The sequence below is a fragment of the Lissotriton helveticus genome, chromosome 5_1 (assembly GCF_964261635.1).
Source record: "Lissotriton helveticus chromosome 5_1, aLisHel1.1, whole genome shotgun sequence".
NCBI lineage: Eukaryota > Metazoa > Chordata > Amphibia > Caudata > Salamandridae > Lissotriton > Lissotriton helveticus.
In genome coordinates this window covers 405,165,266-405,179,633 of record NC_136065.1, presented here as the reverse complement: position 1 = coordinate 405,179,633, position 14,368 = coordinate 405,165,266, and the positions used below count along the sequence as shown (strand labels likewise).

At 39.6% G+C, this 14,368-nt stretch overlaps 1 protein-coding gene across 1 annotated transcript in view; it reads right to left on the bottom strand.

The window, feature by feature from the left end:
• Positions 1-14,368, bottom strand: part of CHD5 (chromodomain helicase DNA binding protein 5) — a 1,012,157-nt gene that overhangs the window by 479,484 nt on the left and 518,305 nt on the right. The window contains exon 12 of the mRNA XM_078640953.1: positions 6,668-6,799. Within this exon, the coding sequence (XP_078497079.1) occupies positions 6,668-6,799 (132 nt within the window). The remainder of the gene's footprint in view (positions 1-6,667; positions 6,800-14,368) is intronic.

The following is a 14,368-nucleotide window of genomic DNA, read 5'->3' as shown; positions in this document are numbered from 1 at the left end:
CACCATCAACAAGTTGTGAGTTGAATCAAACCACCATCAACAAAGGACAAATCATTAGATTTATAAGAACTGCATCTCATTATAGAACCTATCGCAAGTGTGCGCCCATCACCAAATCCCACCTGGAAAGGCGCTTCTGTTCTTTGCAGGAGCAGCTTCCCAGTATTGCAATGTGCCTGAAGACCTATGGACTGACAAGCTTGTTGTTGTTGTTCACAAACCTTTTGTTGAGCAACCACCCACGATTGCCTCCTGCCCCAGGACAGAGATTTCAACCAACAGACAATCGGTAAAACTATTGAATTGTTCACAGGGGTAAATCTAATCTGCAGCAGCATTTCACTGAACCCTGATTCACAGGATGAGGCACTGCCCATCCACCAACTCGGAGTTATATTTACAGACGTGGTCCATGTATCTGTTCACAAAACCTTGTGAATCAAGCCCTTGAAGTAAGATCATTGGTGAAAGAAAATACACCCTAATTTACTAGAATGGGTTTTGAATGGGTTTGACCAAGTTGGATTTGAATATATACTTTTTATGTGAGCAATACATAGAAGTGAAAAAAGATAGTTTCCATGCCATCTTCTTATCACATGCCAGCAGAGGTAGGCCTCCTCTTTTGGGGCATGCTGCTCTTTGATGCCACCTCATCTGATCAGACCAATGATGATGCTTATGACAGCACAAAACCGGTCATAATATGCTTGTTTCCAGTCCAGGGAGGACCTAGCCCGGCAGTTCGAGCTGGCCTGTTCCCATTGGGAAATGGATAAAGACTGATTTGCATATGGCTGGGTTTAAAATGAAATGGCATGGGGAGCAAAAAAAAAGATGGATTTAGGACCAGATCTCTGTACTGGGGTGAATGTTTGACATTGTTCAACATTCGGACCATCAATTGTACTTTTTGCATTTAGCAGGATGGAAGAGCACTGCAAATAGCGCCTCCGTTTTATCTCATCTGGAGTGCTGAACTCAAGCAAAAGTTCTCTAAACACTAAAGTCAAATCTTTTTCTTCATTCATCCGTCGTCTTCTAGGTCTTTATTTATTGTTTTAAAAAACTTCTGCATTTCTTGTGGTTGGAATCGAAATACTGAACTTTTTTGTATTTTTGTGCTTGCTATGCTTCCTGCCCCAGGAAGCACGAGTTTTGGGGGCGGCGGCATCCCCCCACCATCACCTGCGGCAACATACATTGCGTTTGCCACAAGGGGGTGGCAAACGGAGAAAATACTCACCAGAACGCCGCGCTCTTCACTCCAGCCGCCACGGGGTGGCAAACGCAGAGACAGTCACGGGCGCCCATAGGGCTAGCTACGCCACTGAGCATGGCAGAATGCCTGAATTACCAAATACCAAGGCAGCCTAGTTTTATTCCATCTCATGCCTCTTTCCTTCACCAATCTATACTTCCAGATTCTTTATCTCACTATAGAATGTTCTTTTTCATCTCTACTTTTATCCGTTCTCATTGTTTTTCTATTTTTCTCTTTATCCTTCTTTGTATTATTTGTCTCTGGGTCTGTCTTAAAGTCTGATGATGAACAATAAGTACAGGTCCCAATAAATGAGTGCTAATGCTCATCAAATGCAACCAATGGAACGAATTTAGGAGTTGTGGCACTACCAATTGAAAACATGTTACACAAGGGGATCTAAAAAGTAGGGGTGTGTGTAAATTGTGTAATTTGCTGCAGCGTAAATACGCAAAATGACAGCAGAATTACTCAAGATTACAGGGAATTACACAACTAGTTTAACCCTGCATATGGTGTTTTACTGCAGAATGCAACCTTGCAACCAAAATTCGCCCGAGGATGCATTTTGCAATAAGAAAATAGCTTTAAATGTAACAGAACAGGAACAGCACCAGCAATCTACTGTTCACGCTCTGTTTCTGTGCCCTTAGCTAGGTATTTCTGTCCAATTCACTCCAAATTACATAAACAGGCATAATCCCGTAATTCTCAGTAATTCCACGTCACAAGAGTAACATGAAATTACCAAAATTGTTCCAGTTACTCTGGCATCATGAGGTTTTCACACAGGCCTTCTAAAGAGATGCAAAGGTTCAATTTATTACGGTCACTCCCCCCACCGTTTCTAAGGTTAATGTGTTCAATGTGACACTGGATTAGTAGTATTCCCTCAACGGGTGAGCTGCATTCATTGGATTGCAAATAATTTTACAAATATTTTAATTTGCATGTAATCTGTTGCAAACATGAAGCCCATGGAGAATTTGTTATAGTGAAAACACAAATCACTTTTTATTAACGCCTGACTTAATGATTTTAGGTAGCTTTAATACATTGTTTATGTTATTTTCAAGCAATTTTGATTCAAGTTTAAATTACAAAGATTTTTGGAAGCTATAAATAAACAGACACAACTGATTCCAGCATGTGATTAGCAAGTCAGAATTCCTGTTACCTGCCAAGAACAGAAAAACAAGATACAGTGCAAAATCTGGCTCTATGATATGGAATTTGACGGCTTCAAACCCCTAACTTTCCCTGAATGCTTCGTCACTTGGATTCACCCTGGACGCTAATCTCAACCTCAAGGAATACACTGCCAAAAACCAAAGACATCAATAAACGATAAGATCCACCTCTAAGAGGTTAGCTGTGCGCCTAGGTGTCAGAGGCATACACAGTATTTGTTAAAATACCCCTCACACACCAAAAGGGCCCTTGGTGTCATGCTTCATCATCGGGGTCTTCCCGCCCCGCTGCGGGACAGGGCGTGCTACGACTGGCGACTACGCTGGAGCACTTGAATATTGTAAGTGCTATGTGAGGTGTATTTGAGTGAGTACAAGTAGGGTCAGGGGTGAATGAACTTAACTTTGTCTTCATACTTACCTCTCACCAACAGATGAGAGTCTCATTTACCCCTCTTCCTGACCGGCTCATGGGGCACTGACTCCTTTCATTATCAGTATGTATCCAGCATAATAACATGTCTCCTTACCTGAATCCTTTTACAGCTCACCATTGTGTACCATGACCATCACGATATAGAGTGTGTGTTTTCTGTTATTTGTGTGTCTTGTCATGTAGTGTCTTTTTTCTCCTTAAACAGGTCACAGCACTTAGTTGTAAGGTATAAGACTTTCTCAAATCAAAAAATCACTATATTTCACTATTGTCTCTCTTCCACAGGTGACATATATATGCGCATTGGGAAGCGCACGGCGAGTAACTGTGTGCTCTCTTGCTTATCTTACAGGCTCATGATTCAGAAATACTGACAGGGCTAGAACTAGAATTATTTCCATACCACATAGGTATTGTACTTTTACTTTCACTTGTATATACACCTTGCACATTCAGATGGCAACCATAGTGAGTGACAGAGGGATCTGACTCCGTCCTGACGAAGAGGCATGTAAAGCCTCTAAACATGTTGACATCAACAGGAGTACCAGCTCATTAACAGCTTTGGTCTCTCCGACGCATATTTTCTAATAATACCAGCCTATGACAAATAAAAAGTTTTTGTTACCATAAGGCCAGGTATTTTTTAACCTCACTTGTTCATTCACCCCTGACCCTACTTGTACTCACTCAAATACACCTCACATAGCACTTACAATATTCAAGTGCTCCAGCGTAGTCGCCAGTCGTAGCACGCCCTGTCCCGCAGCGGGGCGGGAAGACCCCGATGATGAAGCATGACACCAAGGGCCCTTTTGGTGTGTGAGGGGTATTTTAACAAATACTGTGTATGCCTCTGACACCTAGGCGCACAGCTAACCTCTTAGAGGTGGATCTTGTTGTTTATTGATACCATTGACTGGAGGAGGGTGCATCCACCCGAGTGCTTCCTAGCACTACCTCTTTACTCCCCCTTTTGATTTTTGTTTAAATTTAAAAAACAAAGATAACCAGGAAGCAAAGACAGCCAGGAACCTGCTCTCTTTTCATAACAATGTCTAACCGTTTCTTCAAGAAAGCAACTTCAGAACTGCTGTTCAAGCCCTCATACTCTTGCATCAGGCTAGTGATAATGCCTTACTTCATGCCATCCCAGACTACACACTGGCACTACTTAGGGACATTCTACACGCTGCAGTACTGTACATATCACCTGGGGCCACATCACCCCCATCCTTATGGAACTTCATTGGCTCCCCTTGCTGACTTGCACAATCTTTAAAACCAGCTGTATCATTTACAAAGCCATCACTACCAGCACCCAACCCTGCTTAATTTGTAGACAAGGTCACCATCTCTGGTGGTTCTTGGCACTGCCAGGACACCAAACTAAGAAGTATACGAGAGAAAAAAAACAATACAGCAGGCCTTTTCCATCTATGCACCCAGGATCTGGAACAACATCCCCATATCCATCATATTCACCCCAACACCAGCTGTAATTTAGAAACGAAGATTCACCTCTGTAAAGAACATTACATCACAATGCATTAACCATACATAACCCAACTTCCTCTCCTATTACGCGCTAACTTTATGCTTGCCTTTGACCATGTACAGCGCTCTACTGTCTTTTGGCTAGACTTACGCTAGAGAAATGCCATATACATATATACATACAATGATATATTTGAGTGTGTTTCAATGTTGCAAATAGCCTTTATAATTTTAATTTAAAGATTCTCTATTAACCATTCAATAAAGTAAATGCCCTTTCCCATTCTCAAACCAATAGTTAAAAAATACTTCGATCAAGTAGCAAGTTTAAATAGATCTTGGAATGTTTTTTAAAGTTTAAATAACTTATTACAATAGTCAAAGGTCTTACACAGAACTCTTTCAACTCCCTAATCACCCTCAAACAAACATTTAACTAAACTAAAACCTTAAAGTTAAAAATAATTTGAAGTATTTGTAGTCTGACCAAAAATGTTTTAAATACATTTCCAATTAAAAAATAAATTTGGATCTTTTTCTGTATTCTGAATGGTTAATTAAGTCATACAAAAACATTTGTACCACTTACACATTTAGGAGCCTTTTTAACAGATAATCTTGACTGTTTAAAATTTGTGACTGACACTTGAACACGTTAAAGGATTTTAAAATATTCTTCGATTTTTTTTAATGTGTTCCATTTTTTAAACTAAAACATCAGAACATTTTGACCGTACATTGCCAATATTAACACAAGCTAAACATCTATGTAAAGAGGCATTGCTAAGCTGCATACCTTTAATTACAATATTTAAAACACTTGACATTTGTTAAAAACCATAAAATATCCAAAACAACTTTTAGAATTGCTTTGCTACCAATCTAGCCTTTAAGTAGAAACACTTCATAAACTAATACGTACATCCCAACATTTTAAACATGCTGTTGGATGATTAGAATGTGTTGTCGTCCTTTAACACATTTTATTATTTTCTTTTTACGGGTCCTCATTTTTTGATATATTGAACTAATATTTGTAATTGTAATCGACAAAATTGTTACACAAGTTTTTAACTTGTTCCCATGTTTTATACACAGTCCTAGGAAATGTTACTGTTATTTCATGAGCAAAAATGTAGTCACATTTTAAAACTTTTTTATTCATTCTGCCCTCTTTTTTAATGATAAACAGTGAAATTCAGGCAAACTGTTCTAAATAGATTTGCATTACTATCAACCTGGTAGAAGCAACTTTGAGTTCAAAACCTGCCTTTAGAACTTGAACCACTCAGAGAAACTCTTCAGCAACCACTATAAATATGTTAAAAAATAATGGAAGCACATTAGCCACTAATTATTCTTTGTGCAGATGACACTCCTCAAACTTGAGGACTGGTTCATTAACACACTCTCTGGTGATATGGAGCAATCTTAATCAGGATATTATTCAGAAAACACGATATGCAAAGACAAATAGGATTACCACTGGAAGTCACAAACTAATCCTAGTTTTGTCTAGGGAGGTCATGATCTTCTAGCTTGTCTTAGTGTGATTTAATCACTCCTGGTATGACAGGTTCAAAATCAGCTATGAATCTGTACTACATGTGTGAAAATATCAAATTTCCAACTTATGGTAGTGTGTATCTTTGCAATAATTGTCTCAGTCTGAAAAATTATGACCCTCTTTACAACACAGGTCTTAGTGCCAATGGGGCCATAACAAGTTCAATGGTAAAGCTGCAGACATGGTAAGTCCCACCAAAGGAACTTCACTTGCACCAAACTGATAAAATCCTTTGGTGGAACTCTGTGTCAGAATAATAATTATGGGGCACTCAGGCACAGTATTCCTATTGCCCCTAGTAATACAGAGGGGCTTATTTATGAGAAACTAAAGCAGTGCGGTTCTGCAAGTTAATTTCCTGCGCCACGCTGCGTTAGTTTCGAGCACAGGGATGTGACTTATTTGCACCAACATGCTGTATCTCTGTGCCTTTCCCTGCGGTGGTGCACAAACTGCTGCCATGCACCGGCGCAGGCACCCTTGAACCATGGTGCAAAGATGCCTGCGTCGTGGGGAGATTGTTTTTGTGCAACAATGACTTGAGGTGATTTTCTCTTCCAATACATGTTGTTGAATGTTCATGTTCAGCTCAGAGCTTACCCACCACCTGTTTTGCCAATGAATTGGAAAGCATGTTTTTGCTGTTGGTGACATTGTACATCTTGGATCTATATATTGTCCACTTATCTGCTGCAGAAATTCATAGAAAATACCTGTGGTTCCAATATGCCACTTTCAAGTCTTCATAGAATGGAATGTCGATATCATCAATCTCCCATGTGCATTGATCATAAGGCAAGTCTTTCCACTTTATCAAGTAATGGACATCTCCCTTTTTATCGAAGCTGCAAGAAACAACAGAGATCATTTTGAAATCAAGGTAGGCAAAAATAAATATACTTTAATGAGTTGTATTTTTATTGTATTTACTAGTTTGTTGTTTACAAGAGCAATAATGTGTAATTGAGGCAATTATTTACTTGTATTTTGCAAAAGAGGATAGGTATTTTTTTTTATTTTTCATAGTAAAGCGTCTACAGACTATAGTCTTTCAGATACCCTTAAAGGTAGATGTGGCCATCTATATAGACAGTTAGATAGATATTTGAATGTTTTAAATGTTCTTTAGTAGAGATATTAGAGTATTTCTATTACTTAAACTAAAATATAAATATTCAGGTCGGCACAAAATGCACATTTGTGATTGTTTGGGTCAAGGTCTACAAATTAAAACTTTTTTATTATTATCTCTTAAATTCTCTAATCTGACATATTCTTTGTGCAAGTGTGACTTTCATAGTTTTCTGGTACATGCCGGTAATACCTAACACTATAACTGTGTAGAATGAAAAACGAAACAATTTGATGTATTCTGATGTGCAAATGCACATTGTATTTATTCTTTTTTACATGCCAAGAAATCCCTATTACTGCCCCCTATGAATAACGGTGGTCGCGGGGTTATTTGTCACATAGATTACATCCTTTATAACTACGTAATGCAGACATAATTTTAGAAGTGCAATAGTAGTGGGAAAGGCATTGTCAATGTTTTGATTTTCCCAAAAAGTTACAACTTTGGGGGTAATCACCAAATGGGGACTCACACTTCTTCGGACCTTGCCATAGGAATACCCGTTTTCCCACCACAACCAAGTTCTGCAAATCTGGCCAACGGGATGATTTTCCAAAGTAGTACTTTCCATTAGCACCTATAAAACTCCAAAGATTCTAATTCTATAACTCATTATCTGTCATATTCAGGTTTAAATGTAACTCTATGGCCATTTAAATTGCATTTGATTTCTCAAAAAGATTTGAGAATTGGAACCGTCAGGCTATTGTTTTATTCATCAATACATATTTGACAGTATTCATGCAAACAATGAGTTGAGATTGTAAGGTAATCATTTCAATAACATTTTCAGAGGCTTCTATTCAGTAGGATTAAAACCAGATTTAAATACATATTTGTGGTAATTTCAGTATGCTTTAATAGACTTTTCAAGATTAATAATGCCCACCAAATGTAAACACAATTGTGTTCAGATTCATTAAAATATATACTCTGACTATGTAAATGCGATTGAGTGAAGACATGAAAGTATTGGAATCCTACTAAATGTGAACAGAAACCAAGGCGATGAATAATTTACAGAGCGCTCCATAACTTCCTGGTCAGCCTAAGTAATCACGTTGTCTGTTGAAAAGCAGCTATTGACTAGAAATGAAGGCACTCTATCCTCTTCAGTAAACCACTCAGGCATGTCAATAGGAGTCACAGGGTGTCCATTCCCTTGATGAATTATTTGCCTCACACATTCGCAACAGAAACAAATACGACTTGTGAGCCACCAATGGTAATAAACATCACTAAAGAATATATATTGATTCAAGATCCTTAGGTGGGAGGTTTTGTCTTATGGTTGTTGCTTTGTTCTAGGTATCACGAGTCTTATGAAATTTGATATGTGAATTTAGGGCCTCATTTAATGTTTGGCAGACGTCTTTCAAGGTGGAGAAGGATATAACACCACCTGATGAACTACAGCGTGCCAAATTTAGAGATAACCGCCAGCCCAGTGATCATTTTTTATTTTTCAAAAGCACCACTCTCAAAGAGGGAATTTGCTTTTGAAAAACCAAAAACTAATTTTGCCCAGGATCTGTGGTCATTACAGTTTTTTCTTGTCACTCACTGCCAGCTTTTTCTTGGCTGTGATAGGCAGGCCAACAAATACATTACACCATCCACCCTAACTTTTGCAGATGGTGTATTGTCCTTCATTGGATGTCCCATACTCTGTCGGACCATCAGAGAAAGTATTCTGTCAACGTAGCTAAAGGGGGCCCCATCGACGGAATACTCAAGGTCTGCCCATGTCTAAATGAAGCAGGTAAACTGAGGGCTTGGCATGCAGTGTACTCCATCGAATTTGCGATGGAGTATCTGTTCTACCAAACTCTCAAGGGCAGATTGCCTAACATTTTGCACCGGGTTTGCATCACAAAAGTGATGTAATCCAGCATCTAATGGATATTTGGAGTTTACTTTCCAGTGCAAACTTGTTTTGTGCTGGAAAGGTGCCTGAAAGTAACACTTTGCACTGCTTTGCTTCACTTTGTGTCAGGGGGCAGTCCATGGGTGGTATGTGGGTTTTCCAAAACAACTACCCGTGGGTTTTGATGCAAAGCCCTATGTATTAACCCATAGTAGACAGGGTGTTATACCAACAAATAACATAATTTTGGATTGGAGTTAACTTGGAGAAATGCTTTTATTTCTCCACATTTTTTCAACTTTGCATGAAGGGTGCACTGTACTGCACACATGAAAAGTGGCAATAGTATTAAAATTTGTCTAGGTGTATTATTTGGTACTGGAAGGGTACCCTTCCACTGCAAAACTACTCCAGACATGTCACAGACACCCATGCTGCATGTTACAAAGATGTGTATGTGTGCGTGTGGTGCTAGATGGCATGAGTGTGCTCCAGCACTAGGGAGAGAACAGGACAGTCTCATATCCTAGTAGATATTGCACCTTCCTGTACTCCATCTCCCTCTCAAGCAACGCAGTGCAGTAACTTTGGTTACTGTGCTTCGTTTTTTGGCTTTTTAGTAAATCTACTAAATGGGGCCCTTAGTGCTCTTGATAAGTTTGTAATGGAATGCAATGGATACTGAGGCCATCCGTGAACAGTGTTAGTGAAGGCCGAAGTCACTAAGGGGCATATTAGCAAGAACCTCGTTAAAATTGTTGCTGTTTTAGCGGCAGGAAACTGCCGCTAAAACGGCGATAATGGGCTTGCTAATATGCGTTATAGAATTCCAATAGAAGCCCAGGTTAGATGTCCTGCAATCTAACCTGGGATTCTATTGGAATTCTATAACCCATATTAGCAAGCCCATTATCACCGTTTTAGCGGCAAAACTGTGATAATTTTAATGAGGTTCTTGCTAATATGCCCTTTAGTTTGGGGTTTAAAAGGCAAACATCAACTACTGTATGTGTATTCCTATATTTAGAGTAGATTTCTGACTGTGAAGTGACTCACAAAGTCCAGTAGTGCTTCTGGAAATCTACACCAGACACAGCTTTCTGGGATGGTTGCAATACATGAAATTTACAGATGAAGGTCATCCACTAAGGGGAAAATTCTCATCGAGTAAGTTATGTGGATATGTGCATTAGCACATGTAACCTTTTTGTCTCCATTGTGTAAAGATGTTTGCCTCTGATGAAACCTCTTACACTCACAATAAAATGTGATTTTCCCTTTCCTTCCACAACCTAGAAACACGTTTCGCTCTGCCCTTGGAGTGAGTAAATGTGCAATGATTTTCAAGTTGGGAAGATACCCATGAATTGATTGTGAATACTCACAAATATGGGTTTGTGGATGTTATTAACACTTTGCAATGCCCCTCTGCACCACGGAATGCCCAGAGCCCTGAATTACTTCTAAACCTGCAAAGGTGCTTATTCATCCACAATCATGGTTTTTCCATGTTCATAAGGTCACATTGCAAGTGAAGATGCTACCTGGTCTAGGAACTGGGATATGGACCTTACAATTATTAACTATTGTTTAGGCACTCCTACACAGAATCTAGGTGCACACAAATGTTGGTAACTTTGAGTATACCATTCTGATTTTACAGCTATTACGTTCTTTGCCTCTCTTAGAATGAAACAAGTGTGCCAGTCTATGTTGATGTTTGCAGTATGCACAATCAAGAATCAACATATTGATTTGTTTTCTGTTAACTAACATTATTTTGTAAAAAGGTTTCCAGGACATTAAATAACCTCCATTTTATTTGCCTTTATTCTACGGCTGGCTCTCCTCATGGAATGAAAAACCTTTAAAAGGTTAAGGCCACATTCTAATTGGCTGGAACAGTTACCTCAGGGCACAAGTCCTAAAAAAATAAGTGGGGGGAACTAACCAACTTAGGCAGTATGAAAGTGACATCATGGCGTGTGACATAACTGTGTGTGACATCATGGTGCTTGACATCACACGTGGCATCACAGGAAGTGACATCACCCATGACCTCAAAGGAAAAAACATCACAAGAACTGACATCAGATCTTAAGAACTCACACATATGTTTAGCAGGTGTATCATGAGTACATTTAAGTGCATTACAAGCCTTAACAAATGAGATTTTGGGACGGGTTGTGCCAAAAAAGTGACACAGCTCCAATGCAAACTCTAGACCTCAACTCTGCCAGAAAGAAATGGGCTATAATGAGAAACGTGGCAGTAAATCTGCTCTGCTCAAGTGGTTGAAAAATCTGCATTTTAAAATATCATATAGGGTTAAGGAACCTGCTGCAGAGATCTTTATGTGCACAGTAACTGCCAGGGAATAACAATAATGGTAAGATAACTCTGGAGGTCATTGAATCTATGGAGAGATCTGTGTTTTGTCTTGTCCCATTTTTGAATCAAAGTACCATAGAGGGTTAATGTGTCTCCTGCTAGGCCAATCATGTAACATGCAGAAGTACGATTTTTATTTTATGTAGATAGGTAAGTTTGTTACTTGCAGTTCATAAACTGTAATCCTTCTAATAGAGTATAGTGAGCTATTAAGGAGATTTGACTCCTACACCGTGTAGTCCTCACTGTCTTATGTAACACATGTTGTACATTTACACACATATGATATATTGTCAATGTATAAAGTGTATGTGTAATGCAAAGCGCTCTAACACCCTGGATTGGGATTGGTAGTGCTATAAACGAAATAAAATAGTGGCATTTAAACATGTATTTGTGTAAATACTGGGACAGATCAGCACATCTGACATTCTTACAGTGAATGAAAATATATTATATACAGGGGCTGAACAAAGGCAAAATCATGCTTTTCTTAAGTACTTGTGCAGTAATAACAGGCTGGGTGCCTTTGTATCGCCTCCATTGCATTTGCATCTAGGTGTGAGGCTCCAGATAACTCCCAGAAAGCATACTCAAACAAAAAGAGGCCTGATGTCTCCTTACAATTAAGCCTTCAATTTGGGCAAAGCTTACATTTTAAATAACAATGACCCCTTGCTGCCTGCGCGTTCTGATCAGAACAAAAGCAGACAATGTGCAGGCACTTCTAAATGTGTCTCGGTGTTTGAAACTTACACCAGTGTGAGTTCAGCATATTTAACCCCTTCCGGGCTAATGCCAAAGCTAGCTCGTCATGGGCGTTACCTGCGCTACGCGGATGACGAGCTGGCTTTGTCATAAACAGCGCATTTTTGAAATTCCAGCGCACAGCGGGAAAACGCGGTAGCGCGGAAGCGGTTAAGAAGGGCCCCACTTCTTGGCAGGGTGGACCCTCGACTTGTGCGCTGAGTTACCTGACATCCACCATGGTATCAGCAGTGTTATATCAATGCCAAGGCAGTCAGGTCCAACTTGTGAGACCTGAGAATGTGTTGCTGCCTCCAGGCCAGGGAAGGCCCCCTAACATGGATGTGTTTTGGGCGCAGCATATAAATAGTGGCTGGGAATGAGATTAATTGGAGCAGCGGTAGCCTACAGTCTCCTCTCTAATGCCACATTTGCTCACTAAGGCTCGACTGCACTTACAAGAGGAATGAACAGGACATGCTGTCATTTAGCAGCAAGGCATGGGCCATATTATCAGGAATGGACTGCATTATGTGGAAGCTGAAACAAATCAAGCAGTGCTGTCCATTGAAATTTCTGTTCATTTAGTAGAATAGGGTCATTTTCAACCTTGTGCAACCTTGACCAAAAACATGTTCCCTTCACCTGAGTAATGTTATAATTTTGACCATGCTCAAACACCTCTAAAATGAGTTAGGGCTTGATGTGTTCAACCATTGTGGAGTCTCAAATCCTGACTCAAGAAAACACTGTATTTGCAACTACAAAATGGTGTTGGCCCATGTGGTAAGCCCCTTTACTGAAACTGAAAAGCACTGCTGACTTGTGATTCAAAAAAGCATGAATCAAAGCTTTGTGACTGCAATTTCAGTCACAGACTATTGAAAAGTTACTCACACCTCTAACGGGGAGGTAATTGATTCACAAAAGAGAAGGTTATTCAATAAACAGCAAAGAGATACTTATCTGCTTGGAGCTGCATTTAAAAGAGGCAGACTATTCTATTCTCATGGCTATTATACATAAGGAAGATTGTATTCTAGAACTATTTTCACTTATGATGTGTTGCTTTCAAGTGACTGGAGTTTGCATTAAAAGAAATATGCATAATGATAACCTCCAGTCTTGTTATGAAATCAGTCATACACCTCATATGTTGATAGACCTGCTGGTATCAGCCCTAACACATTGTGTTGAACTTATTCAGGGTAGTGTTTTATATGTGCCTCCCAGGTCTCTAATGCTCTTTTGTCATGTAGAGCCAGAGGACACAGGAAGAGGAATCAGATTTGCTTTGGGCAGACCTCTATCCCAGCCTGGGCCCAATCACCCACTACCCAGTGGTGAGGATAGACAGGGAATTCTACAACTGGCAATTTTTCCCCTTTGGGAGTCACAGGACTCGATTCATACAGCTAATTTCTGATGTACATGTTGTTTGTTTTGGGGTGAAAATTGCTCCATTTGTGCCTGCTTGGTGTTCACAAATGGAAACCTGCCAATCGGAACTGCTTTAACTACTGGATGCCAGACATATGTCTAAGTTAACAGTAGATGTGGGCAGAATTTGCCTCTCGAGTTTGTGAATGCCCACAAAAATGTGAGTTTGTGGACATTCTCAAATTCTTCCTCATCCGTCTCCCATCCTGGTAATTGTGGGAGACTTTCTCCAGCAAAGGGCCGAACCAAATTCCCTCATTGAGCAAGAAAGGGAATGGACACCTTTATTCTGTAAAAATGTTAGAAGACATGTCTAGAAGTACACCTGAAAACCTGCAATTGGCACGGCTTAAAGTGATTTATTGGGAATGTATGTGAATTCCCTAAACCTGTTAATCTACACCAATTTGTAGGAGTGCATGTAAGGCTGAAAATGTCTTTGTGTATTGAGGCCCCAGCCCATCTCTGACAGGTTCTACTTAATGGTTGGAAGCTTCTATTTGTCACTACTCCAGAAGAAATACAAATACATATTACAGGGCCAAGCATTTGTAATGTATTCCAGAGGATGTTGTGCCTAAAAGCATTGGCAATAGAGGAGAAGAAATCATAGCCACGCTCTATATAACAAGAAAAGGGACAAATAAAGACATATAGGCTAAGCCAAAGAATGAATTCCTCCTAATTTCCTCTTACAGCCATTGCCAGGAACAAAGGGGCACATGCATCAACCTATTTAGGAAGTGAAAACGGTGCGAATCGGTAAATTCTGCCGTTTGCACTTCCTAAATACGTTTTTGGGATGCATCAAACTTTTTTTCTTAATTCGCATTT